The 26,883-nt window shown below is 36.6% G+C and overlaps 1 protein-coding gene across 5 annotated transcripts in view; it reads left to right on the forward strand.

Moving 5' to 3' along the window:
• HMCN1 (hemicentin 1) overlaps nt 1-26,883 on the forward strand; it is a 492,563-nt gene that overhangs the window by 365,737 nt on the left and 99,943 nt on the right. For all 5 annotated transcript variants that reach the window (XM_040446605.1, XM_040446604.1, XM_040446606.1 and 2 more), the window contains 9 exons: nt 5,293-5,484; nt 8,585-8,758; nt 10,086-10,199; nt 11,314-11,459; nt 15,290-15,440; nt 17,292-17,486; nt 19,267-19,380; nt 23,563-23,750; nt 24,942-25,038. In XM_040446605.1, coding sequence (XP_040302539.1) covers nt 5,293-5,484; nt 8,585-8,758; nt 10,086-10,199; nt 11,314-11,459; nt 15,290-15,440; nt 17,292-17,486; nt 19,267-19,380; nt 23,563-23,750; nt 24,942-25,038 — 1,371 coding nt within the window. The remainder of the gene's footprint in view (nt 1-5,292; nt 5,485-8,584; nt 8,759-10,085; nt 10,200-11,313; nt 11,460-15,289; nt 15,441-17,291; nt 17,487-19,266; nt 19,381-23,562; nt 23,751-24,941; nt 25,039-26,883) is intronic.

Raw genomic sequence — 26,883 nt, forward strand, 5'->3', positions numbered from 1 at the left:
CTTCTTTATCCATTCATCCATCGATGGACATTTGGGCTCTTTCCACACTTTGGCTATTGTTGATAGTGCTGCTATAAACATGGGGGTGCATGTGTCCCTTCAAAACAGCACACCTGTATCCTGTGGATAAATGCCTAGTAGTGCAATTGCTGGGTCGTAGGATAGTTTTATTTTTAGTTTTTTGAGGAACCTCCATACTGTTCTCCAGAGTGGCTGCACCAGCTTGCACTGCTACCAACAATGCAAAAGAGATCCTCTTTCTCCGCATCCTCGCCAACATCTGTTGTTGCCTGAGTTGTTAATATTAGCCATTCTGACAGGTGTCAGGTGGTATCTCATTGTGGTTTTGATTTGTATTTCCCTGATGATGAGTGATGTGGAGCATTTTTTCATGTGTCAGTTGGCCGTCTGGATGTCTTCTTTGGAGAAGTATCTATTCATGCCTTTTGCCCATATCTTCACTGGATTATTTGTTTTTGGGTGCTGAGTTTGAGAAGTTCTTTATAGATTTTGGCTACTAACCCTTTATCTGATACGTCGTTTCCAAATATCTTCTCCTATTCTGTCGGTTGCCTTTCAGTTTTGCTGATTGTTTCCTTCGCTGTGCAGAAGCTTTTTATTTTGACGAGGTCCCAGTAGTTCATTTTTGCTTTTGTTTCCCTTGCCTCCAGAGACGAGTTGAGTAAGAAGTTGCTGTGGCCAAGATCAAAGGGGTTTTTGCCTGCTTTCTCCTCGAGGATTTTGATGGCTTCCTGTCTTATATTGAGGTCTTTCATCCATTTTGAGTTTATTTTTGTGTCCGGTGTAAGAAAGTGGTCCAGGTTCATTCTTATGCATGTCGCTGTCCAGTTTTCCCAGCACCACTTGCTGAAGAGACCGTCTTTATTCCATTGGATATTCTTTCCTGCTTTGTCAAAGATTAGTTGGCCATACGTTTGTGGGTCCATTTCTGGGTTCTCTATTCTGTTCCATTGATCTGAGTGTCTGTTCTTGTGCCAGTACCATACTGTCTTAATTTTTTTTTTTCCGACGTTTTTTTTTTTTTGTTGTTTTTGGGACAGAGAGAGACAGAGCATGAACCGGGGAGGGGCAGAGAGAGAGGGAGACACAGAATCGGAAACAGGCTCCAGGCTCCGAGCCATCAGCCCAGAGCCCAACGCGGGGCTCGAACTCACGGACCGCGAGATCGTGACCTGGCTGAAGTCGGACGCTTAACCGACTGCGCCACCCAGGCGCCCCAGTACCATACTGTCTTGATGATTGCAGCTTTGTAGTATAGCTTGAAGTCTGGGATTGTGATGCCTCCTGCTTTGGTTTCTTTTTCAAGATTGCTTTGGCTATTTGGGGTCTTTTCTGGTTCCATACAAATTTTAGGATTATTTGTTCTAGCTCTGTGAAGAATGCTCATGTTATTTTGATAGGAATTGTATCGAATATGTAGATTGCTTTGGGTAGTATTGACATTTTAACAATATTTGCTCTAACTATCCAGGAGCATAGAATGTTTTTCCATTTTTTGGAAATGGAAATTATCCATTGGTTAATTTTGGTGTCGTCTTCAATTTCTTTCATAAGCTTTTTATAGTTTTCAGTGTATAGATTTTCCAGTTCTTTGGTTAGATTTTTTCCTAGGTATTTTGTGGTTTTTAGTGCAATTGTAAATGGAATCGACTCCTTGATTTCTCTTTCTGTTGCTTTATTGTTGGTATATGGGAATGCAACCGATTTCTGTGCATTGATTTTATATCCTGCAACTTTGCTGAATTCATGAATCAGTTCTAGCAGGTTTTTCATGGAACCTTTTGGATTTTCCATATAGCGTATCATGTCATCTGCGAAGAGTGAAAGTTTAACCTCCTCCTAGCCGATTTGGATGCCTTTTATTTCTTTGTGTTGTCTGATTGATACTCTGTATGATTTTAATCATCTTAAATTTGTTAAGACTTGTTCTGTGGTCTAACATATAATATATTCTAATTAATGTACTATGTGTGCTGAAAATAATGTGTATTCTGCTATTGTTGGCTAGAATGTTCTGTATAATTCTGTTTGGTCTAGAGTGTTGTCCAAATCCTATTTGTTTTTTTGTTTTTTGTTTTGTAGTTGTTCTTGTTGTTTTATTGATTCTCTGTATGGATGATCTTTTCATTGTTGACAGTGGGTATTAAGTTCCCTAAATACTATTGTATTGCTGTTTATTTCTCTTTTTCTATTAGTATTTGTTTATATACTTAGTTGATCCAATATTGGGTGCACAAATATTTACATTTATTATATCTTCTTGAAGATTGATCCATTTATCATTTCATAATGATCTTCTTTATCTCCCTTGTAGGCAACATATTACTAAATCTTGTTTTTTAATTCATTCAGTAAGTCTCTGTTTCTTGATTGGAGAATTTAATCCATTTATGTTAAAGTAATTATTGATAAGTAAGGACTTACTATTGCCATTTGTTTTCTTATTATTTTGTAAACCCTTTATTCCTTGCTTCTTGCTGTCTTCTTTTGTGAGTTGGTAGTTTTTTTGTAGCAGTAAGCTTTGACTCCTTTATCCTAATCTTTTGTAGAACTAGTATAGATTTTTCTTCACCATGAGACTGACATAAAATATCTTACATGTTTTTTTAGCCTAATAGCAACTTTAATTTGATAGTATACATAAACGTTACATTTTTACTTCTCTCCCCCTCACATTTTAGATTATTGATGTGGCAGTTTTTGTATTTTTTACATGTCCAAACTATTGCAGTTATGGTTATTTTAAATACATTTACTTTTTAAGTTTTAAATTTTTTTTTAACATTTATTTATTTTTTAGAGACAGAGAAAGACAGAGCATGAGCAGGGGAGGGGCAGAGAGAGAGGGAGACAGAGAATCCAAAGCAGGCTCCAGGCTCCAAGGCATCAGCACAGAGCCTGATGCTGGGCTCAAACTCATGAACCGTAAAATCATGACCTGAGGTGAAGTCGGACACTTAACCGACTGAGCCACCCAGGCACCCCTACTTTTTAACTTTTAAACTAGAGTTGTAAGTGAATTACATACTACCATTACAATTGAAGAGACTATGACTTTGGCTGTATATTTACCATTACTGGTGAGTTTTGTTTCCACTTGAGAATGTCCTTAGCATTCTTGTAAGGCAGGTCTAGTGATAATGAACTCCCTCAGCTTTTGTTTGTTCAGGAAAATCTTTATCTTTCCTTTGCCAGCTATAGTATTCTTGGTTGACAGATTTTTTTTCTGTTAACATTTTGAATAAATTATCCTATTCTTTCTACTTTGGCATACAAAGTAGACCTTATTTTTTTTTTAATTTTTAAATGTTTATTTATTTTTGAGAAAGAGGAAGACAGAGCACAAGCAGGGGAGGAGCAGAGAGTGAAGGAGACAAAGAATCCAAAGCAGGCTCCGGGTTCTGAGCTGTCAGCACAGAGCCCGATGTGGCTCAAACTCACAAACTGCCAGATCGTGACCTGAGCCAAAGTCAGGCACTTAACCGACTGAGCCACCCAGGCACCCCCAAAGTAGAACTTATTTTTTTTAAACCAGCCTAAAGTCTTATGGAAGTTCCTTAGTTTGTGATATGCTTTTCTCTTGCTGCTTTCAAACTCTTTGTCTTTAACTTTTAAAAACATAATTATAATGTGTTTCAGTGTAGCCCTTTTCAAGTTCAACCCATTTGGGGTCCTTTGGGCCTCATCAATCTGGATGTCCATTTCTCTCTCCATGTCTGGGAACTTTTCAGCCATAATTGCTATAAATATACTTTTTGTCCTTTATCTCTGTCCTTCTTGGATTCCCATAATGTATATATTGTTTCTGTTGATGGTATTCCATAAGTCCTATAGGCTTATGTTCTTTCTTTCTTTCGTTCTTTCCTTTTCTGACTGGTTACTTAATGATCTATCTTATAGTTCACTAATTCTTTCTTCTTGGTTGAGTCTGGTGTTGAAGCTCTCTATCGAATTCTTTGGGTCAGTCACTATGTTATTCAGCTCAAGGAATTCTGTTTGTTTGTTTTTGATAGTTTCTATTTCTTTGTTCATGCACTGTTTTCTTAATTTTGTTTAGGGCCTGTGTTCTTGTGGTTCCCTAAACTTTGAGAGGATTATTCTGAATTCTTGGTCAGACAGTCCATAGATCTCCATTCATTTAAAGTCATTATTAAAGTTTAATTAGTTTCCTTTGATAGTGTCTTTTTTTTACCTGACTCCTTGCATTAGTATCTGCACATTTGAGTAAGGGGCCTCCTCTTCCAGACTTTATAGGTTTACTTTGGCAACAGTAATCATCCATCAGTCAACTCAGCTTGGTGTTCTGCATAGGTAATCTGGTAGTGTCCTTGCAGGTGGGGCTTGCTATTAGGGTCTCTATTTGGTTAAGGCCACACTGCTTGAGCTCTGACATTAGTGGAGAGGGGTTACTGTTGGCTGGAAACAGTCAGATAGTACTACCCACTTGATTTCTTGACTGAGTGCAGTAGGATAGTCTCTGTGGTTGCCTGAATGTTCTGGTTAGGCTTCCTAGTCAGGTAGGACTGGGTGCTGTAACTCAGCAGTTGGGCAGGCTTGTAAATTTGCTTCCCCGTCTGGGTGGGGCTATAGAACAGGTTCCATGGTTGGTGTGGTCAAGCCTTCCAATTTTAATATATTATTCTAGCCCTTTTTCCTAAGTAAACTTGCTTTTATGGTTTTAAATTTTTTTTAATTATTTGAGAAACTTAAAAATTAATATTTAATGTAAGTTTCATGTTAAAACAGAAAGATATTTCCCCATAGGCTATAAATATTACAGGACTAGTTACTATATATTTATATCCACCAATCTATATATTTATGCTAGAATCCTGGTATAAACTGAAAATATCTATTTATGAAATTGTTTAATTCAAGGCTTTTCCTTTTTTATAGCTTTCTGTCAAAAATATAAAAACTTAAAAAAATTTTAATATATGTGAAAGTATTCGTGAAAAATAATTTTAATAAAAATGCAAATCCCATTTTTTTTTAAAGTATGTTTTGCTATTTAAGGACAAAGACTAATTTGGAATGATTTCACTTATAGATCAAAACAATTTTCATTTGAAAATGGTTTGTGATACACAAGTTTAAAAAATTATAGCATGATTGTTATAAATTATGTTTACAAATTTAATTTAACATGAATGGCTAATGCATTGTTTTACAAATGTGATATTTAAATGTCAAATAGGTGAAAATGCTTTCAGTTATCATTTATAGGCATATAATTATTAGCCATCTCTCAGAAATGGCTTTTGGTTACAGGGAACCCAGTGCCAGAAATTACATGGCACAAAGATGGACAGCTCCTCCAGGAAGATGACACCCATCACATTATGTCTGGTGGCCGCTTTCTTAAAATTACTAAGGCTCAAGTATCACACACTGGAAGATATGCATGTTTGGCTTCTAACACGGCTGGCGACAAGAGCAAAAGTTTCAGTCTTAATGTGTTGGGTAGGTACAATCAGTGCTTCAAATCTTGAAGAATCAAACATGAAGGTCTGCTGACTTACCTTCTTTTCTTTTTCTGTTTAATGTTTCTACCATAGAATTTCATTATTTAAGGAGGACTAGTGGTTGTGTACATTTGCTGTTTTTCTTTCATTCATTCATTCATTCATAGATTTATTCATCACATTAAAAATACCACCTATGTTCCAGGCACTGTGTTTTGTGCTAGGGACACAACTGTGGGAAAGACAGATGCTAAAAACATAGTGGTAAGAGATAAAACATATGCTGGTCAAAGAGAAATAGGTCAACAGTACAAGGGGCTCAATCTGATATATTTTATCCTTTCTTTATGAGACTCTGCCATTATTGATAATTGTCTATCTTATAGTCTTTGTGGACTAGGAATTATGAGAAACTATACATTCAAAGTTATGCTTATGTCTCAGGCATGACATTAAAATAGATTCTTAATTTCTGTTCATGTCTTGAAATTTAAAATACACCACCTAAATGTATTATATTTGATTACTTATATCAAAATACTTTTTATTGTACTAGAATCAACTGACCTACATTTGAGTATGCAAAGTTTTGCAATTTTTGTTTGTTTTTGTAGTTATTGCCTAGACTCTTTTGGGAAACATAGTCTCGTACATAGGAAACTCCCATACAGGATACTACCCTCTTGTAGCTTACAGCCTAATTAAGTAGAAGAGATATGTGTGCAAGAAAAATTAAATCAAAATAGTGGATAATGTATAAGTGTCAAATGAATAGTATATATAGATAATACATAAAAAATAAACTCCAAAATGTAGAACCCCTTTTACCTTGTAAAGGATTTAGCCCCAGCCCCTGACAGAGCATTGAATAACAGATACATGGATAAGTATGAATGGGAGTTCATGAGCCAGTTGCCTGTTAACGCACCTGTTCTTTCTCACACCCATAAGTGTATGAAAGGCAAATGTTTAGCCCTGGATTTCCTCTCCTGCAGTACATTCACTGCTTCTCTCAGAGCTTTAAGTTCCTGGTGCCTCCCTCCTTTTACCACTGATTCATTTCCCAATATAACTCATGTCCAAATTCTATACTGTGTCCTCTCTGGAAACCCAATTTCATATTCTCTCCAGTTCCTTGCTGTAACTGAAATCTGACTCTTCCCAAGAGACACTAGCTCCCTGGAGATTCTGTCCAATCTCCACTGTCTCCAAGTATCCCAAGTCATACTACCTGATTGTGCCCTCCAATCCTCACTTCCTAGTTACTTACCAGTTTCTTGTCATTCTCCCTCATTCATTGAGAGCTAAGGGATCTGAATCAAAGACTTCTTTTCCACCATCTTCATAAAGATGAGGCTGTTTAGTGTGTACATTTCAACTTCCAGTCTACTCAGCCATAATTCAGTGTCCTTACCCCTTCTTTTCCCAGAGGATGAGGTATCTTCTTGTTCACAGTTACTGCCTACACGTATGCCTTTAACTCGGTATCTTCCACCTTACTTGATAAGTTAGCCATTCCCATCACCCACCTTACCTACAGCTTCACCTCCTACTGCCTCCATCACTTCATATTGTAACTATTCCGTGTCTACTGCTTGTACCATTTTCCCCATGCCATGCTTCATGCTGTTGTGGCAAAGATTATCCTGTTGCTAGATCCAAAAAATATTTTTCAGTCCTTTCTTAATGTCTTAGACATTAGTTATCACTTTTTCCTTGGCAGTGTTCTTCCCTAGTTATCCTTGCACACTTTCTGTTGCTCCTTTTCTCTCTCTTTTATGGACTTTTACATAATCCATCTCTCAAAAATTAGGTCCCTTAGCATTTTGTCTTTCTTCACTGCTTATTTTACTCTAATATTGTCTTCAAATAATAAGCTGAATTCCCATGAGCTTATTTATCATCTCCTATAGACTGGTGTCTTTTTTAAAAAAAAATTTAATGTTTATTTATTTTTGAGAGAGAGAGACAGAACTCAGTGGGGGAGGGATAGAGAGAGGGGGGAAACACAGAATCTGAAGCAGGCTCCAGGCTCTGAACTGTCAACACAGAGCTCGACTCAGAGCTTGAACTCACCACAAGATCATGACCTGAGCCAAAGTCAGATGCTTAACCTACTGAGCCACCCAGGCGCCCCAGACTGGTGTCTTTCTTAACCCATACCTGCAACCCAGATCTTTCTTCCAAGTTTGGATTTCTATATGCAATTACTTGTTGGACAAGTCTACCTGGAATCCTCATGGGCACTTAAAATTCAAGATATTCAGAACTGAACAAACTGTCTTCCCCTCCTAAATGAGCACATCTTTCCATATTTTATATTTATGTTGCTTCACTGCAGTTTACCTATGTTCCCAAGCAAGAAAACTAGAAGTCATCTTTGATTCAGCTTAGTCACCAAATTCTGTCGTCAAGGCACACCAGTTAACTTTCTAAATTTTTTCTTTAGTCACTCCTTCCTCTTTATGCCTCCCTTTCATTCAGTCTCTCATTATCTTTTACAGAACAAATGTACCTATCTCCATTATCCTTGCTTCCAACATCGATCCCCTTGAATCCATCTTCTATACATTCCCTTCTTGCTCCTCACTATGCTCCCAATATCCTCCTTCTTTCTACTAGTCTCCCTTCTTTCTCTTACTAACCACTACTAATCCTTGAAGACTCACTTTGAAATCTCCTTCAGGAGGGCTTCCCTGATGAGAGTCCTCATACCACATACTTGAGATGGGATTAAATGCAATGCTTCCAAGTATCCTGCAACAGAATTCCCATTCTTGCCTTACTACATTGCATTACGATTTCTTTTTGTGTGTCATCTCCATTATGTCATTTTGAAGTTCTCATTCTTTTCATGTAGAATAACAAAAATAATCAATTATTTCTCTGTTAATAAATGGAATTACACAAATAAGTACAGTGAAACTTAGAAATTCACAAATAAAGGTCTACGGCCATACCACCCTGAACAAGCCCGATGTTGTCTGATCTCGATAGCTAAGCAGGGTCGGGCCTGGATAGTACTTGGATGGGAGAAAATTCACAAATAAGGACATTTCTAAACATATTTCTTTCATCACATTTTAAATCTTTTTCAGTATCCCCTACAATTGCTGGTATTGACAGTGATGGTGGCCCTGAAGATGTCACCGTTATCCTTAACAGCCCCACATCTTTGGTCTGTGAAGCTTATTCATATCCTCCAGCCACCATCACCTGGTTTAAGGATGGAACACCTTTAGAATCCAACCGAAATATTCGTATTCTTCCAGGTAATTAGTTTACTTTAGATGCCCAAGATACACTTATGCCATCTGCTATTGTAGAAAAAGAATCATTGGTTAATTTTAATAAAAGTGATTATGACTTAGTTATGCTATTCTATTGCTATTTTAATTTTTTAATTGTTTGTATATATCTTGTAACCTAAAGCAAAATTACTTTTTGAAAGGCCAGTAAAATATGTAAATAAAGGGCAAATCAATAAATACCACGATGCTATTAATTGCTAAAATATAATGTGAAATACCAAAAAGAGTAGAAATTCACTTCTTGCTGAATTGAACTTTGAAAGAGAATTAGTATTTAGATTGAGAGAGTTTGTTTATTTCTCTTTAATACCTGCCAAAATGTATGAAAATACAAAGAATAGAAAAGTATTATCACTGGTTTTAAGAAATTTAGTTTTATGTGGAAGGGAGATAAGATGTATAAAAGTTAATTAACAACATGAATTCATGAATAATAATGGATTATGAATAGTCATGGAGATTGATAAATGAGTTAGTGACAGATTTTATAAAAATTTAAAAGATAGAATGGCCACTGTGGGCCAAAGTGGTCAGGAAATGCTTTGTTGCATTTGGAACTTGAACTAACCCTTAAGGAAAAATATAGAATTGTGTTGGTTGGAAATAAGAGATTTCAGATCCATCTGGATGACTAGTGTGGAAATGGTACAAAGTGAGAATGGCACATAGATATACAAAAGGCCTATCTATGCACAAGTAATAATCTGTAGACTCCCCACCTCCCACCTGAGTGGAGGGGTGTGTGTGTGTGTTTGTGTGTGTGTGTGTGTGTGTGTGTGGCAGGGAGGGAGGTGGATAGGAGAAAAGGTCAGGAAAGAACATTGGGGTCATTATTTGAATGCCTGGACTAGTGTTTTACCTTTATACTTTAGTCAATTGAGAACCAATGAAGATTTTTAGGGAGAATGGTACCATAATACAAACTGAGTTTTAGCAAGATCAGTCTCTACTGATAGGCCAAGTAGGTGAGAGGAAGATGACTAAAGCAGAAGACTATTTATGAAGAGAGTGAAACAAAGACCTTAGCCAGAGTGTGTACAGGGGCATGGGAGGGTCAGGATGAGCATGACAGTCATTACCACAGAGGATCACCGAGGACTTACTGACTCCTCACCCACTATGCAGTGCCCATGTATATTATAGTTTGTCCTGTGTCACATGTCTATTACAGAATTGGCACATAGAAAAAGAAATATGTTAATAGTGAGAACTAAAACCCCTGATAGTTTATGCATATTCTGTTGCCACTGTGACTTCAGAGGTTCTTTGGTGTTCCATGCTTTTTCAGGAGGTAGGACTCTGCAGATCCTAAATGCACAGGAGGACAATGCTGGAAGATACTCTTGTATAGCCACTAATGAAGCAGGAGAAATGATAAAGCACTATGAAGTGAAGGTCTACAGTAAGTCCTGAAAAAACACTACATTTTTCATATTTTCCTCAAGTTTTCTAACTTTTTCGATACTGTTTTTTATTATGGGTTCATAATTATTTATACTCATCATTAAAGCTTGTTGTCTATGCAGTTTCCTTCATTAAGATGGAAGTTGAATTAACATTGTACCCATGACCTCAATTGCTTAAAGATGTGAAGAGCCCATTCATTCTGCTCACTAACCTCTTGTTGGAGAACTTTTCAGTGGTACTTCCTTATGTTTCTGATTTTCCTTCTGAAAACCCTCTGGGCTGGGTTATAGTACTTTCATACACAAAATTGTCATTTAAATACACACACACACACACGCACACGCACACGCACACGCACGCGCGCGCACACACACACACACACACACACACACACATTCTAATCAATAGCTTAAGATGAGTTTATCAATGACTTTGGGCTGATCCACTATACTTTGACCTGTACATAAAAAGCAAATCAAATCCTGGGGCACCTGGGTGGCTCAGTCAGTTAAGCATCTGACTTTGGCTCAGGTCATGATCTCATGGTTTGTGAGTTCAAGTCTGCTTTAGGTTCTCTGTCTCCTTATCTCTCTGCTCCCTCCCCAGATTGGACTCTGTCTCTGTCTCTCAAAAACAAACACTAAAAAAAAAAAAAAAAAAAGACAGCAAATCCTACCATTAACAGGGCCTACATTTCAGGATTTTGGTTTTGTTTTTGTTTTTAAAAAGGAAGAGAATCTTTCTGATTGTCTTTTATTCTTTGAATCAGCTCCTTTAATGACTGACAAAATACATTTTATGGGTCATACTTGGGCTGTGTCTGGGGACCTGGAAAAATGAAAGTAATGGTTCTGTGAAGCAATGGTTCTAATTAGACTCATTGGCAGTATTCAAATGAAGGGAAAGAGATACTTTCCTTCACATTTCCTTCACATCTGAACACTACCATTTCATAAGATGCGCTCTTGGGTCCATGGGGGAAGAAGAGCATAGCAAATGCCTCAGTTATTTCCTTGTTTTCTTAAGAAATTGTCAGTGTGATTTCCATGATAGTCCATGTATATAAAAGAACCAGTGCTTACTCTAAGAATATTCATTTTTTTATGCAGTTCCACCCATCATCAATAAAGGGGACCTACTGGGGCCAGGTCTTTCCCCTAAAGAAGTGAAGATCAAAGTAAACAATACGCTGACTTTGGAATGTGAAGCTTACGCGATTCCGTCTGCCTCTCTCAGCTGGTACAAGGATGGACAGGCCAGTCACACGTTTTTTTTTTCCTTTGCGAATAGTTTCTTAAAAACAAAAATGACCAATTAAGTTTTAAAAAAAAAAGGGAAAAAACAGGCACCAGTAACTCAGAGAATCAATGTCACCTTATAACCAGCAAAATCCCATGCTCCCAGAATATAAAACTGTTAAGAAATTGAACCATTTCAACAATCTTAGCACTATTCCATCACAGGAAAGTTTGAAGGATTGTTTTTGTGGACATTAGCAGTCATCTATAAAACTGCAGCCACTTTCCCACTGAGGAACAGTTTTTGTGTTCTGTGGCTTCACAGCATAAGCAAACTTTGTAGAGAAGAAACAGAACAGTGCTAAGCCAAATTAAAATGATATAACAAGGGTACTAAGTTTATTCAGAGTTTTCTCTGAAGACCTTTAATTCTTTTACAAAAGGTAACCTGTTTTACATTATAAGAGGAAGAAAAATAGCTAACTGTGATGATTAAGTGCCCAATTCAGTTAACTAGGGGCAATGAGAAACTATAAATGACACTTCCTTCCATTATGTGATCTGACTTTCAGACTATACATCCTCATTTCTCATTCAACCTCTTTTCTTCCATGCATGTTTTAAAGATAAATGTGCTAGTGTTTTGACACCAAAATAGACTCTTTTTTTGGCTGTTGTTAACACTGTGCTTAACAGAGATGTGGCATAACTAAGCTGCTGTTTGTCCTGTTATACACATAATCAACCAAATGGTCAGTTACATTCCAGCTGTAGAAGTTCAAGTCAGAGTTATGATTTAAGATGCAGACAGATATAGCTTTTTTTTTTCAGATCACAGAGATTTTGCAATACTGGCAGCTAGAAAAAAAAATTGTCTCTTATAAAGTAAGCAGCTTCATCTGGAAGCCGTTGGAGAGGAAAAATATGGAATTCCCACCATGTTCTGTTTATAGTGTCTTTTCTGACTGCAAGTACACTTCATGGTACAATATCAATTCTAGATGAGTTTGCTTGGAAACAATTCCTTTCTCCTTTGAAATCTTATTATTTCGTTTTTAATTTTATCTAGAACCTTTTTATTTGTTTTAGTTACAACGCATGCACACACATACACACACAAACACATACCCATGTAAACATTGACTAAAGACTAGAATTGTGCCAGGAATGAGGCATTTTCGTTTCTTTAAATATCATAATGATGGTTAATTTACAGTTCCAAATCCAGACTCTGAAATTGATCCAGTTATGATGCTTTAGTTAAACTGCTAAATTTTTCAGGGTTTACCATTGGTTCTTTAAAATGTGTGCCCCCCAAAATACCAGTTTTTGTTTTCCATATCCTTTCTTCTTTCATTCTTCAGATAAGCAGCACTACTTCAGTAAAACAGCACTCTTGAGAAAATACACCAAACACATTGGTCATGTTAGCCACAATAAGTTTTAATAGAATCTTTGAGTTATTTATTCATGCCTTAAAGGGTTTTTTAGCATAGAAAATTTAAATTATATTATTTTTATTTCAGTGATATAATGTTAATAATGATTTAGTTCCCAAATTATTTATTGAGCACATACTATTTCCTGGGCACGATTTAGATTCAGGGGATACAGCTATGAAGGAAACAGACAAAAGTCTCTCCTCGTGTGAAGTTTGGGGAGACAAACACTAAATAAACAAACCAGTGCAGCATATAATGTGCCAGATGGGGTAAATGTTATGGAGAAAATTCAGTCAGGAAGAAGAATAGTAAATATGCTCTCTTATTTATGTAGGGAAGACCTCACTGATAAGGTGATATTTGAGCAGAAACTCAAAGAAAATGCAGGAAGCAGACATAAAATACCTGAGGGGAAGATATTCTAAAGTAGATAGAATAGCAAGGACAAACATCCTAAGGCATTTTGGCTGAAGTGCAGTGATCCATGGGAGCACAGCAGTTGTGAGCAAAAGATTAATGGGGAGACAGATCATACTGCCTTGTAGACCAGTTGGCCTTTATTCTGGTAGGAAGTTACTGGAAAATTTTGAACACAAGAGCATTATGATCTGACTTAAGGTTTTAAAAGGGTTACATTGGCTTCCATATTGAGAGAAGATAGAGAGAGTGGTCCAGAGGAGACATGGTAATTACTTGGACAAAGGTGGTAGCAGGATGTGAGGGAAAACTGTAAGACAAAGATGAGTCCAAGATTTTGCATAAGATCAATAGGAGAGTGAGTTTAGATAGATAAGAGGGTCCGAGGATTAAGCCTCAGGGACTCCAACATTTAGAGGTTGTGGGGAAGAGAGTGAAGTCCCCCAAAAGATGGGGGGGGGGAAGTTTTTCAAAAGGAACACAAATTAAATAAAAACTGAGAGAACTGACCAGTAAATTTAGCAACATGGATGTCATTGGTGATTCTGACAATGTCATTTTGGTCAAGTGGAGACTGTAAAAGTCTTATTGGAATAGATTCAAGAAAAGATGCATAGAAATGGAGACAGCATATGTAGAAAACATTTTAAAGTCATTGGCTATAAAGGGGAGTAGAAAAATGTGGAGTTAGGCTACATTCTAAAGAGATTTTTTTTAATGGGGAAAATTCTAGTATGTTGTATGCAGATTGAAATCATCCAGTGGAAAGAAATCATTAGATGATGATGCAGGTGACAGAGGACATAGTTGTTGGAGAGGTGTCTTTGAATAGACCACAGGATGCTCAGAATGGACAGACCAGTGTTAACCAAGGTTAGACTTTTATCAGGGAAATAAAGGGAAAGAAGGCAAAAGGAGTTGAGGGCTTATGCAAGGAGTGATTGTCATAATAGACCTTCACCAGGTCAGGAAAAGAGTGAGTGGCAGTGAAAAGAGGTCTGTGGAGGGTGAGTCTTCCCTTGGGACCAAGAATTTATTGGAGTTGGGATGCTAGAGGAAGTAAATTAGGAAGTTAGGAGGTAGTGGTCAGAGAGTGAGAACTTGAAAGTGAGATTATAAAGAGATGTGGTTACTGGTAATTACAAGGGTGAGTATGACTGGTTGAGTGGCTGAGAGAGGATTGGGGACAAAAAATTAAAGGAGAGGAGGTCAGGGAGCTGAGAGCACACAGCATTGGATAACTGTCTATGTGGGTGTTGAAATCACCAAGAATTACGAGAAAAGTATCATTAGAAAGAATGACAGTGAGCCAGGAGCTAAAGCCTTGAAGGAATAAGAGGGAACTTAGTGTAAATGGAAATGTTTAGAAGGCAAGAAATGTTCTATTAAGTGTAGGTGATGTTATTAATAAAACATTGTAATGTAAATATCTGTAAGTTAGTTTGCCATATAAGTATAGTAATACTTTGAATCAAACACTGTAACATAAATATCTCTAGGTTACAAATTTCCATTTATGAAGTAATAATGTTTCTGAATGACCAATAAGTGATATTTAGATCAAATGAGAATATTCATGCCCCCAATCTTTCATTTAAAAACTCTGAAATTTTCTACAGAATTATAGTAAAAGATATGCTTTTTTAGTACAGTGTGGAATCAGCTGATAAATAATTTTTTCCAACATGGATAAATAGATATGGTATGTAAGAATGTTTTTTTATCATACAATAGATTTGATATATAAATGTGCCACCCGGCAATAACCGGGCACAGATGTAAAGTATATGAGCAATATTTTCAACAAATAAAAATGTGATTACTCAAGAAGTTTAATTAAAGTAAATTAATTAAATTATTGTTATCTCGAGTATTTCAAATGTAATTTATTTTTATTTATTAAAGAATCCTAAAAAGTATCAGCTGTATGGTCTCTTAGAGGATTTATTAGAATACTTCATGGTAACATTATTATAATTGAATCACAGCCTCTTAAATCAGATGATCATGTTACTATTGCTGCAAATGGACACACACTTCAAATAAAGGAGGCTCAAATATCAGATACTGGACGCTATACTTGTGTAGCATCTAACATTGCAGGTGAAGATGAACTGGATTTTGATGTGAATATACAAGGTAATGATAAGATGCTTATTGTATATAATTTAACTTATATGATCTATCAAAGCAATGAAAAAGAGATTCGACTTATTTTATTTTACTTTTTTTAAATATAATTTATTGTCAAATTGGCTTACAGATAACACCCAGTGCTCACTGGTTTATTTTAAATACCTATCTTTCTGTTGACAATAAAAAAAATTCATTATTGAACACTGGAACTTGAGAAATTGAGGAAGAAATAATACATTATTCAGGGTTACTTCTATTATTTTTATGTTTCCTTCTGGTATCTTTTTGTAAGGTATACTTCATTTATAAATCAGGGTCACATGATACAGACTTTTCTATTACATGGGCTTTCCCCTAATATTTTTTTCATGAAGGTTTTGTTTGATAGCATTTACATGGAAGGCAAGAAAGTAGTAAAGTATGGAATTTTAAATGGTCAGACTTGAAATTGAATGATGATTTAGGCTCTTACAAACTTTTTGACTTGGACAAGTTACATAAATATTTTAAGCCTTGGTTCCCATGTTTTGAAATTAATGCCTTAATTTAAAAGGGCTCCTGGGTGGCTCAGTCATTTTAGAGTTCAACTCTTGATTTTGGCTCAGGTCATGATCTCACAGTTGGTGGGTTCGAGCCCTGTGTCAGGCTCCACACAGTCCTAAATAACATAAAATATGTAAAAGTTTCAGGCGCTAGGGTGGCTCAGTCAGTTAAGCAACCAACCCTTGATTTCGACTCAGGTGATGATCCCACTGTCCTGGGATCGAGCCCCATGTTGGCTCCACACTGAGCATGGATCCTACTTAAGATTTGCTCTCTCTCCCTCTCTCTCTCTCTCTCTCTCTCTCTCTCTCCCTCTCTCTCTCTCTCTCTCTCTCTCTCTCTCCCTCTCTCCCTCTCCCCCCCTCCCTCTTCCTCTCCCTCTCTTCCTCTGCCCCTCCCCTACTTGCGTGCGAGCGTACACACTCTTTCTCTCTCTAAAATAAATAATAAAATAAAAAAGTATGTAAAACTCTTAGAAAAACGTTTAAGAAGTGGTACCTGCTATAGTTGTTGATAGTGTTACTTTTGTGCTTTTATATATGCTTTTTATAACATGCTCTTTAATAATGTACCCATTTTATCAGTTGAGTATTAAAATATGTATTTAACTACACTTCTATTGTTGAATGTCTAGGTTGTTTCCAAGTTTTCACTACTCATGTGATGCTTCACTGAACATCTTTATACATAAAACTTTTGGACATCTGTGGTTTTTCATAAGTTACTAATAGTGGAAATTTTAGGTCAAGTGTTGTACACTTTTTTAATACTTTTGATGTGCAGGAAAATTGCCTTCTAGAAAGTTCATGCTTGTCCCTCAGAAATGTTTGAGAATGTCCTATTATTTTTGCTAATGCAGTTACCAATCCTGATTGCATAACTTCTTTAGTCTTCTTAGTAAGACAAATCATTGGCAAATGATCTCTGTTGAGCTGGAATTTTTTTAATGGTTCCTCAAAATTTAGTTTTTCCCACTATGATCATATTCCTAGCCATGCATATTATGGCATATTATGGCTGAAAATAGGCCTCTTCATCTTCTAAGACCTTTAACAGGGAGAGCAAAGCATGAGCATGGCATTTTGAGCCCCATATTTCTTGTTCTTCCACATGAAAACCAACTCTGACTCCTGTCTACTACATTTTTTGGCTCAGGACTCGAGTTGGTAGGTGTGTAAGTACTGGAAAATATTTTCGCATTGTCTAATTTATTACATTTACAAGTCATTCTTGTGAAAATACAGACAAGATCTTTGTTTAATTAACCCGAGCATTCACATGTGTCTAGCATGTCATGTCTTTCCTCCATAGTTCCTCCAAGTTTTCAGAAACTCTGGGAAATAGGAAACATGCTGGATGCTGGCAGGAGTGGTGAAGCCAAGGATGTGATCATCAACAATCCCATTTCCCTTTACTGTGAAACTAATGCTGCTCCTCCCCCAACACTGACATGGTACAAAGATGGCCGCCCTCTGACCTCCAACGATAGAGTGTTGATTCTACCAGGTAATGATGGCTATGAACTGAGTGAAACGTGGGGTCTTTGCCAAGTGTGTTTCTCCTTATTTATTAGTTCAGTTGAGTTGATCAGCTTTCTGGCCATGTAATTTAACTGACACAAGCTGCCAAATGCCCCTCATATCTGTGAACCTTCAAGCTAAAAGAGTGTAGGCTGAGAATTCTGACAATGGGCTGGCATACTTTAGGTTATTTTCAGATCTGCTACAGGATCATTCTATCAACTTAAGAAGTTCTTTGGCTTCCTTCACACTCCATGTCTCTAATAGTGTGATGAGATCATCAGTTCAGTTTCTACACATTATTAATGATAAATTCTAAAATCTGCTTGCAAATAGTTGCTATTCACTTTATTAAATGCATTTATCATAAATCAACAGTTATGATTATTAATTTCAAATATTTTAGTTATTGCATGGTTTATTGGTGGAAAAGAAGATGTTTAAATTGTTGTGGAATTAATAACCTTTTCAAGGCTTCTCTTTTAACAAACATTCAAAGAAGCTTGTCAAAATTTACCAAATTGTACACTTAAGGTCAGTGTAGTCCATGGCCTGTAAACTTGATTTCAATGAAATAAAAGACTGTCTTGAAAAAATTTTTAAAAAGGTGACTAAATACAAATGTTAGCTAAATGTTGTGATACATGATCTGAAATTGGATGTAGGCTTGGAGGAAATTTTTTATAAAAGATTGTAACAATAATGAAATTTCAATACGAACTGTGAGTTCAATAGTAGTTTTGTGTTGATTTTAAATCTCCTTATTTTTTGGGGCGCCTGGGTGGCGCAGTCGGTTAAGCGTCCGACTTCAGCCAGGTCACGATCTCACGGTCCGTGAGTTCGAGCCCCGCGTCGGGCTCTGGGCTGATGGCTCAGAGCCTGGAGCCTGTTTCCAATTCTGTGTCTCCCTCTAACTCTGCCCCTCCCCCGTTCATGCTCTGTCTCTCTCTGTCCCAAAAATAAATAAACGTTGAAAAAAAATTTTTTTTAATCTCCTTATTTTGATCACTGTACTATGATTATATAAGGGATCATTCTTGTTCTTATGAAATACAGATTTATGAATATTTAGGGGGAAAAGGGCACCATGTTTCCAACTTACTCTCAAATGGTTCAGAAAAAGGATTGTATGTATGTATATATGTATGTATGTATGAATAAATAAATAAATAAATAAATAAATAAATAAATAAATAAAGTATATATAGAGAGAACTAAAATAAGTGGAATGAAATATAAATGGTAAACATAGGTAAAAATTTGTTACACAATTATTGAAACTTTGAGTTTGAAAATATATCTGTGAAATGTTTTAAAAATATGCACTTATTCTTTTAAATCTGTATGTATTATAATATACTTTATAACTTTTGCATCTCTGGCTCTTACTTTCTCAAACCTGTACCTGCCTCAAACATTGTAAACTTCTTTTACATATGTTCAAAACTGTAAAATTAAGAAGTCACTACATAATACCATTCCACATGGAATATGATGAGACAGAGAGAGCAACATTACCCTCTTGGGAAGAAATAACACGAGCTATTTGTCTCTCAGGAGATGTGATTCGTATATTGGATCACTTATCAATAATGCAGTGTTTGTTATAAAAATGGTATGTCAGATTAAAACTGAACAATTAGATGAAATAAGAACCTTGAAAGAAAATGTAAGGAAGTCATTAGACCTGAAAAACCGCATCTCTGTTTATGACCAGTGTTCACTCTAGGATTTAGAGAAGTAAATATATTGGGATCTGTTTTCAGGTGGGCGAGTGTTGCAGATTCCTCGAGCTAAAGTAGAAGATGCAGGGAGATATACATGTGTGGCTGTGAATGAGGCCGGAGAAGATTCCCTTCAGTATGACGTTCGTGTACTCTGTGAGTCTTTGTTTGTTGTGCGTTCTTTCACTCAAAAAAATTTTTGGAGGAACTAATGTTTGCACGATGTTGCACTGAGCACTTTAAAGACTGTAAAGATAATCAGAAAGTGATAGTGCTACTGAGGAATTAATTATCTTATACAAATTGAGAACACATTAATTAGGACTCCTGAAGTGTCAGGTAACAAACTGGCTTCAACTAAAAAAAAGAGAATTCATTGACTCAGAAGGCGAAAGAGTCCCAGGGTAGATCTGACTTACATCATAACTGATTTCTGTGGCTCAAAAGAGGTCAAGCAGGTTTAACCTTCCTCTTTCTCTTGTTTTTTTTTTTTTTCTACTAGCATCACTCTCCGGGGGGGAGGGGATCCCCCAGATTGACAAGTTGGCCCCCAGGAGCTCTACTCTTACAACTTTCTAATTTCACATCCAAATGAAAGCCTTTCTTAGTATTTACAACTGAAGTCCTAGAATTGGATTTTCATGGCTTTAATTGGCCAAGCATGAATCACATTTCTACCTGTGAACCAATCATAGCAGCTAAGTGGGCTGTTTAAGGCCTAGTTTATGTGCCTATCCTTAGACTGCAGTGATCTCCATCTGAATGCATGAACTGAGAATGGAAGAAGTATTGTACCTTGAAGAGAAAAGAGAGGTGATGTCACTAGAAGCAGAAATAAGTAGTTGCTTCCATTAGAAGAGACTGCTCTAGAGAGGTGGCAGTGGGAATGTACAGGACGCCATCAGCATGAAAGAGTTTAGATTTTATTCTGAGTGATTAAGAAAATGGTGGCAAGAATAATAAAAATAAAAGATGTAGGAAAACAACATTATTTGGGAAGAAGGAAGTCAATTTTCTTTTGGACATGTTGAATTTGGCATGTTACAAGATAAAGATACCTAGGTATAATATTGAAAGGGTCGTTGGAAATAAGAAACTTCAGCACAGAGAGAGACTGAACTAAGAATGTAGATTTGATAGTTATCCACAAACAGGTGACATTCAAGGGCACGAGATTTCCAACAGCAAGGCTTATAGATAGAGTAGGAGAAGATGAAAAGAAGTTTGTGGTGGGATTGTTAACAAGTAGGGAAAAGGAAAAGGAAAACAGAGTTAGAGAAGAAACAATCTGAGAAGTTCATGAAAAGCAGTAAACTACATACTATTCTATCACAGAATCCAAGGCATGGAAATGGTTATCAAGAAATGGATCTAGTATTGACCGCTAACGCAAATTTAAGAAAAGTAAAACTGAAAAAGTCCATTTGGCTTTAAAACTAAGAAAACATTGATATGATTCAAAAGATTGATTTAGATACTGTGGTATGGTACAAAGAAAGCCACAGGACAAAAGGATTAATCTTGAGCAACTAATCAGAAAGAAAACAAATATAGAGTACTGTTAAGACATTTTGCAGAGGATGGAAGAAATGGAGTAGAATTTTAGGACAAACAGCTTGTTTGAGAAAACATATTTAAGAAAGATTTGAGCTTGCTTATAGGCCACAGAAGGTGATCCAACAGAACGGGACAAATTAAAATTTCAAGTGTGTGTGTGGATGGGGGAGGGTGGTGTGCAGGAATTGATGGACCAAGACCCTAGAACAGGTGAAAAATTCAATCTAGGAACCAAGAGGGGTTAATTAGCCTTTCGTGGTAATGAATTGCCATTCATTGGAATGGTTAGGAGAGAAATGGGGAAATGCATATCAAATGTCTTTAGTCCTTTTCATTAAGTATGAGAGCAAGAAAAACTGGCAGGGGTGTTTGGGTCTGCAGAAAACAGAGAAGTTTAGTGATTACCACCATAGAGGATGTGGTGGACAGTCAACTGTTGAAATTTGAGCCATGTGGCTCAGTTATTCCTTTCTACAGCCACCCTTCCTTCCACAGCATCCCCAGTAACCTGGAGGTAGAGGTAAAATAATAATAATAATAATAATAATAATAATAATAATAATAATAATTAGTGTGCTCTATCTGGGTGGGGCAGGGTTGTGCTACAAGGTAAACAGGTATATATTGTGGAAGCACTGGAGGGCGAAAAACTAGTGAGACAGAGCATCACCAAAATGACCCCTATGAGGTCTGGGCAGGGCAAGAGGGAAAATGATGGAATTTAGCTGATGGGTTGATTGTAAGTGAGGAAAGATTAGAAAGGCTAGAGTTTTCAGTGCAAACAAAGAGCAGCTTAGGAAGGAAGCCTGAAAAGAGGTGGAAGAAAGAACACTAGAGTCCCAAATTCATATATTTGACAAGTATCTGTTGATTGCTCAATTATGTGCCAGGCACTAAGGACATAGTAGTGAATATCCTAGACATTGGTCCTTCTTCAGGGAGCTTATAACTTGCAAAGGGAAGAGGTGTTAATATTGAGTGGTCCAAGGTATGGCTGTCTAGGACTGGCTGACATGGAATAGAGATGAACTAATTAGGGTTGGATGGGTCATCAAGATAGATCTTAAAGTCTATGAGATAGTGATAAGAAAAAAAAGAAAATCAGTACTAACATCACCAAGAAGAGTGAAGGAGTATCCTAGATCACATGACTTAATTTGACCTAAGTTTGGAAAGAGTTTAGGGCACAGTGGAAGAATCTGATAAAGAAGCAAGATAATGGGGTATTGGGAAGGACTGGGAGTCAGTTAAATTGAAATGGAACCTGGGGGGTGAGTAGTCAAAGGTAGATGTTCATCCCTCCAGGCTATTTTAATTAAGAGGAAGTTGCACAGCATGATGGAGATAAGTTTAGAGAGCTGGAACAAAACAAAAAATAGAAACTGTACCCAAAATTCTGTCTAAATTAGGGATGTTTCACAGTGTTTGAGGCTCACCTTCTATGTGCTACTCCAAGGTTCTCTACTGAGAATGATTCTGAATGGTGTAATCCAGCTGATGGGTCAACAGCTGGAGGAGCAGGTCAAAGAAAGAGCTCTGGACCTCTGGGACCTCTGGGACCTCCTGATGGTTCAGCCCCAGGCAGAAGTTGAGGAAAACATAGAATCTTTATGTCCCAACATCCCATTTGTTTAGTTTTCCTGGTATTGGGGTTACTGACAGGTGCATTTAATCTGAAGTTCAAGTTCAGTTTTTACTAATCTGCAGTTCAAGTTATAGCTTATGTTATCTAGAGTATAGTAAAAATCATATAACTTTGAATGTGAAAATTTGCATTTAAAGTAACATTGAAATTCTAATATGTACCTTGTAGCCTTGGTTATTTTCTTTACAGACTTTCAGCTTAGTTTTTGAAAGACCCAAATACCACAGGACTGTATCTACATTAAATATATAGTCTTTACTGATTGCTAAAGTTATGGTACATTGTAAGAGAATGAAACAAAATAGCTAAGCTTTCCAAATAAAATAAAATGATTATTCACTTTGAAGATAAATTTTCTGCATTTACAACAGCAAGCCAATACATGTGTTTCTAGTTTATGAAACATTTCCATTTTTAAAATTTTATGGGTAATGTGATTTTTCATAATGGACTAGTCTAACATAAGATAGGTATGCACCTGGATTCTGTGGTATTATTTTAAATTCAAATGAATATATGTAGGAAAATCTAGAATGTGACTCTTAAAACTTTAGTGTACATCAAGATCACCTGAACAAATTTCTTGGCCTCTCTAAAGATGCCCATTGAAGAGGTCTGAGTGGACCCCCCATATTTGTCTCTAACCACACTCCCAGATGATGCTGATACCATGGGCACTGAGGCTGCAGAAACACACTTTAAGAAGCCCAGATAATTCCCTTGCAAAATGAAACCAAATCTGTACATTCCAAATACACTTTAAAGATGTAATTGATCTGGCTTGTCTAGGTGACCAGACTTAAATATTCATTCATGCAGATTCTACTTATATGTATGCTTGAAAACCCTGAAGGCATAGTGGAAGGGGCTGAGAGAGAAACAAGGTCAGATAATTTGGAGAAGGATTGGGACTGAGCTAAATGGGAATGAAAATCGTGGAAGAGGTTAGTCCAGGATAGGTAAACCCAAATTCACACCATTTTTATCATCACCCTAAGTTATTGGTGTAAAATGTTTCTTCTTCAACTTTGCTCTTCTGTTATCATGCCATACTTTTGAAAACTGCCACAAAATTAGAATAACTGAGAAAAGACCTTATCTCCTGTCATTATCTTTTTGTTGCAATCATTTATTAGTGCCACCGATTATTAAGGGAGCAAGTAGTGACCTTCCGGAAGAGGTCACCGTGCTGGTGAATAAGAAGACATTGATGGAGTGTTTATCCAGTGGCAGCCCCACACCAAAGAATTCCTGGCAAAAAGATGGACAGCCCTTGCTAGAAAATGGGCATCATAAATTTCTATCTAATGGAAGAATTCTTCAGGTAAAAGTAAAAAAATCTTATTTTTAAAAAGCTGTTTCACTTTGTATTTTATAAGTCTTTTTCACTTTTAAAAGATACTTTTGTTGGTTTGTAAATATTATGTTTATAAAAATAACTAACCATAAGAGGAATGTAAAATAAAATTCTTTATTCTATACTCCCTACCAGAGGGGACCACTATTTTCTTTAAGTTTTTATTTAAATTCCAGTTAGTTAACATACAGGGTGATATTAGTTTCAGACATATGATTTAGTGATTCAACACTTGTGTACAACACCCAGTGCTCTTCACAGCAAGTTCCCTCCTTAATTTGCATCCTCTGTTTAACCCATCCCCCTACCCCTCTCCCCTCTGGTAACTATCAGTTTGTTCTCTAGAATTGAGTCTGTTTCTTGGTTTGCCTCTTTCTGTTTTCCCTATGATCGTTTGTTTTGTTTCTTCAGTTCCACATATGAGTGAAATCACATGGTATTTGTCTTTCAGAGGTGGCCACTATTACACTTTTGTGTGAATTCTTACAAAAATTGTCTGTACTTTTGACACATGCACACCCCTCTAAATTTACTACAACACGGACCTTGTGATAAAAACCACATTATAAGTAAATTATTATAATCCTTTCTGTAGTCTATTTCTGATGATAAAATCCCAGGTGGTGTAAGGTTCCCTGTAGATCAACACTTCCCCTGTATTAGTAAAGAATTGGTAATAAATAATGAAAACCACATAAATATCCCAAATTGCTGTTCACTAATAGCCCTGTGTATATTTTTCTTGGGTGCCTTGGTGGCTCAGTTGGTTAAGCATCCAACTTAGGCTCAGGTCATGATCTCGCAGTTCATGGGCTCAAGCCCTGCGTCCGGCTCTATGCTGACAGCTTGGAACCTGGAGCCTGTTTCAGATTCTGTGTCTTCCTCTCTCTCTGCCCCTCCACACCCCTACCTCTCAAAAATAAATAAACATTAATTCTTTTAATTTGCCTTTTCTGATTGGAAATCTTTGTAAATAAATATTTGATTGACCTAATAAAAGCTGGCATCAGCACTATTATGCACAAAAATTTCTTTTTCTTGTGCTCATCTGGTATTAATCAGAAAAGGTATGTGATATTTATTCTGAAACATAATGATGAATATGAAAAGTTGCTTTATTAAAAGTTTCAGTTGAAATGTCTTCATCTTTTTCCTTAGATTCTGAACACTCAAATAACAGATATCGGCAGGTATGTGTGTATTGCTGAGAACAGAGCTGGGAGTGCCAAACAATATTTTAACCTCAATGTTCACGGTAAGAGCTCAGTTCCAATAACGTTTCTTAGCATACGCTGGAAAAAGCACGAAAACTGTGTTTTGGATTATGTGGACTTCTTTTGTATTTTTCACTTGAACAATGTGTGGAGTCTGCATTTATTCAATCTCCTATGTTCTTCCCATCACAACCAGTAGGATTATAAAGTACAGATCTTCTAGGAAGCCTGTTATTATATTATTTCAGTCCCTTAGGATAAACTAGTTACTTTGAAAGTGAAAAAAGAATCAAAATTTGAAACTCCCCCAAATTTTTTGTTTTTATGAAGTTAGACCCAAATATAGCTTTTCTACTTATAAAAATTTACCCACTAACCCTGATCGGAACCAGTTTCTGTCCTCAAAAGTAGAATTCATGTTGAGTTATATCCTCTAGTACCATTAGGTATACTGCCTGGAAAAGAAAAAGTCATTTGGGTAGTTAAATAATTCTCAAAATCCATCAGTACACCTATATGCTAGACACTGCATAACTACTAATTTTTTGGTAAAAAGCTATTGAGATACTATTTAGGCAAGTGTGGAAAAAAAGAAAGCAGTTGGATGTCAACTGCAAATGATTAATCCTATTTTCATGACCCACATCTGTTTGGGAATATTAAATTGGAAATGGTGAACAATCATCGTAAAAGATTTCCTTTGCATGTGGGATGCACATACAGAATTCTAGCCCATGTTGGAAATAGCTGAAATTTGACATTTCATGAAAAATTTCTCCCTCCAAAATACTTTTATTTAGCATCATGGATATTCTTCCTTGGTGTGATTTGTAGGGAATTTTGGCGTCCAGCCTCGTTTGGTGTTTCTGTAACAAATATTTGAAACATTTTTATCTTTGGATTCCCAGTACCTAGCACAATGGGTAAAACACAGTAGGTGCTTAATAAATATCTTCACAATTTTTTTTAATTAGTACATCTAAGCAAAACACAAAATAATGTGCTGTGAATTCTCAGGAGTAATTAAATAAATATGATCATCGTGAAAGCATACATTCTAATCTGTAAAGGGCAGTAGAGTAAATGTTGAAAATAAAAATGTTGATTATTTTTTGATTCCCAAAGCAGAATTAATTTTTCCTCCTCCATGTGATCAAAACCCCCATTATAGCAATTACATATATTGCCTTGTGTTAGTTATCTTTATGTCTGTATCTTCACCCCCAATCCTACAACTTTATTATAGATGTTATAGGCAAATAGTCATTTCTTACAGATCTTGGTCTCCCTGAACCTATCTATAGTTGTTGTAGTTGCAAAATAAATAGTTGGTGTTTTTTCATATCCATTGCCACTTCTTTTTTTAAGTGATTTTTTTAATGTTTATTTGTTTTTGAGACAGAGAGAGAGTGCAGGCAGGAAAGGTGCAGAGAGGGAGGCACAGGATCCAAAGCAGGCTCCAGGCTCTGAGCTGTCAGCACAGCTCTAACTCAGGAACTGCAAGATCATGACCTGAGCCAAAGTCTGATGGTTAATGCCCCCCATTGCTTCTTCCTAATGCATAGCAAAAACACCTGAAGTGGGAACCTTGCTACCTGGAGAGGCGGCAGCCACTAGAGTTTACCCTTAAGGGCTGGAGTTTGGGAGGGTGTTTCCTCGTTCACCAGTTAATGATACTTTGAACCCCAATTACAGTCAGGAACCCATACTTACAATTAGAAAATTCATTTTGGAGAGACATAATTTAAATTATCTTCACTTAAAACCATACCACTTGTTATATCCCACTACAACAATGCTTGCTTCTTTTGGACTCTGTCTGCGGGCCCTTGGGATTTCAGCTCTCTGTGTTCACTCTCCTTCGTGTCCAGCTTAACTGTTAATGG

Source organism: Herpailurus yagouaroundi, unplaced genomic scaffold (assembly GCF_014898765.1).
Source record: "Herpailurus yagouaroundi ecotype Mexico unplaced genomic scaffold, PumYag 195, whole genome shotgun sequence".
In the NCBI taxonomy this organism is placed as follows: domain Eukaryota; kingdom Metazoa; phylum Chordata; class Mammalia; order Carnivora; family Felidae; genus Herpailurus; species Herpailurus yagouaroundi.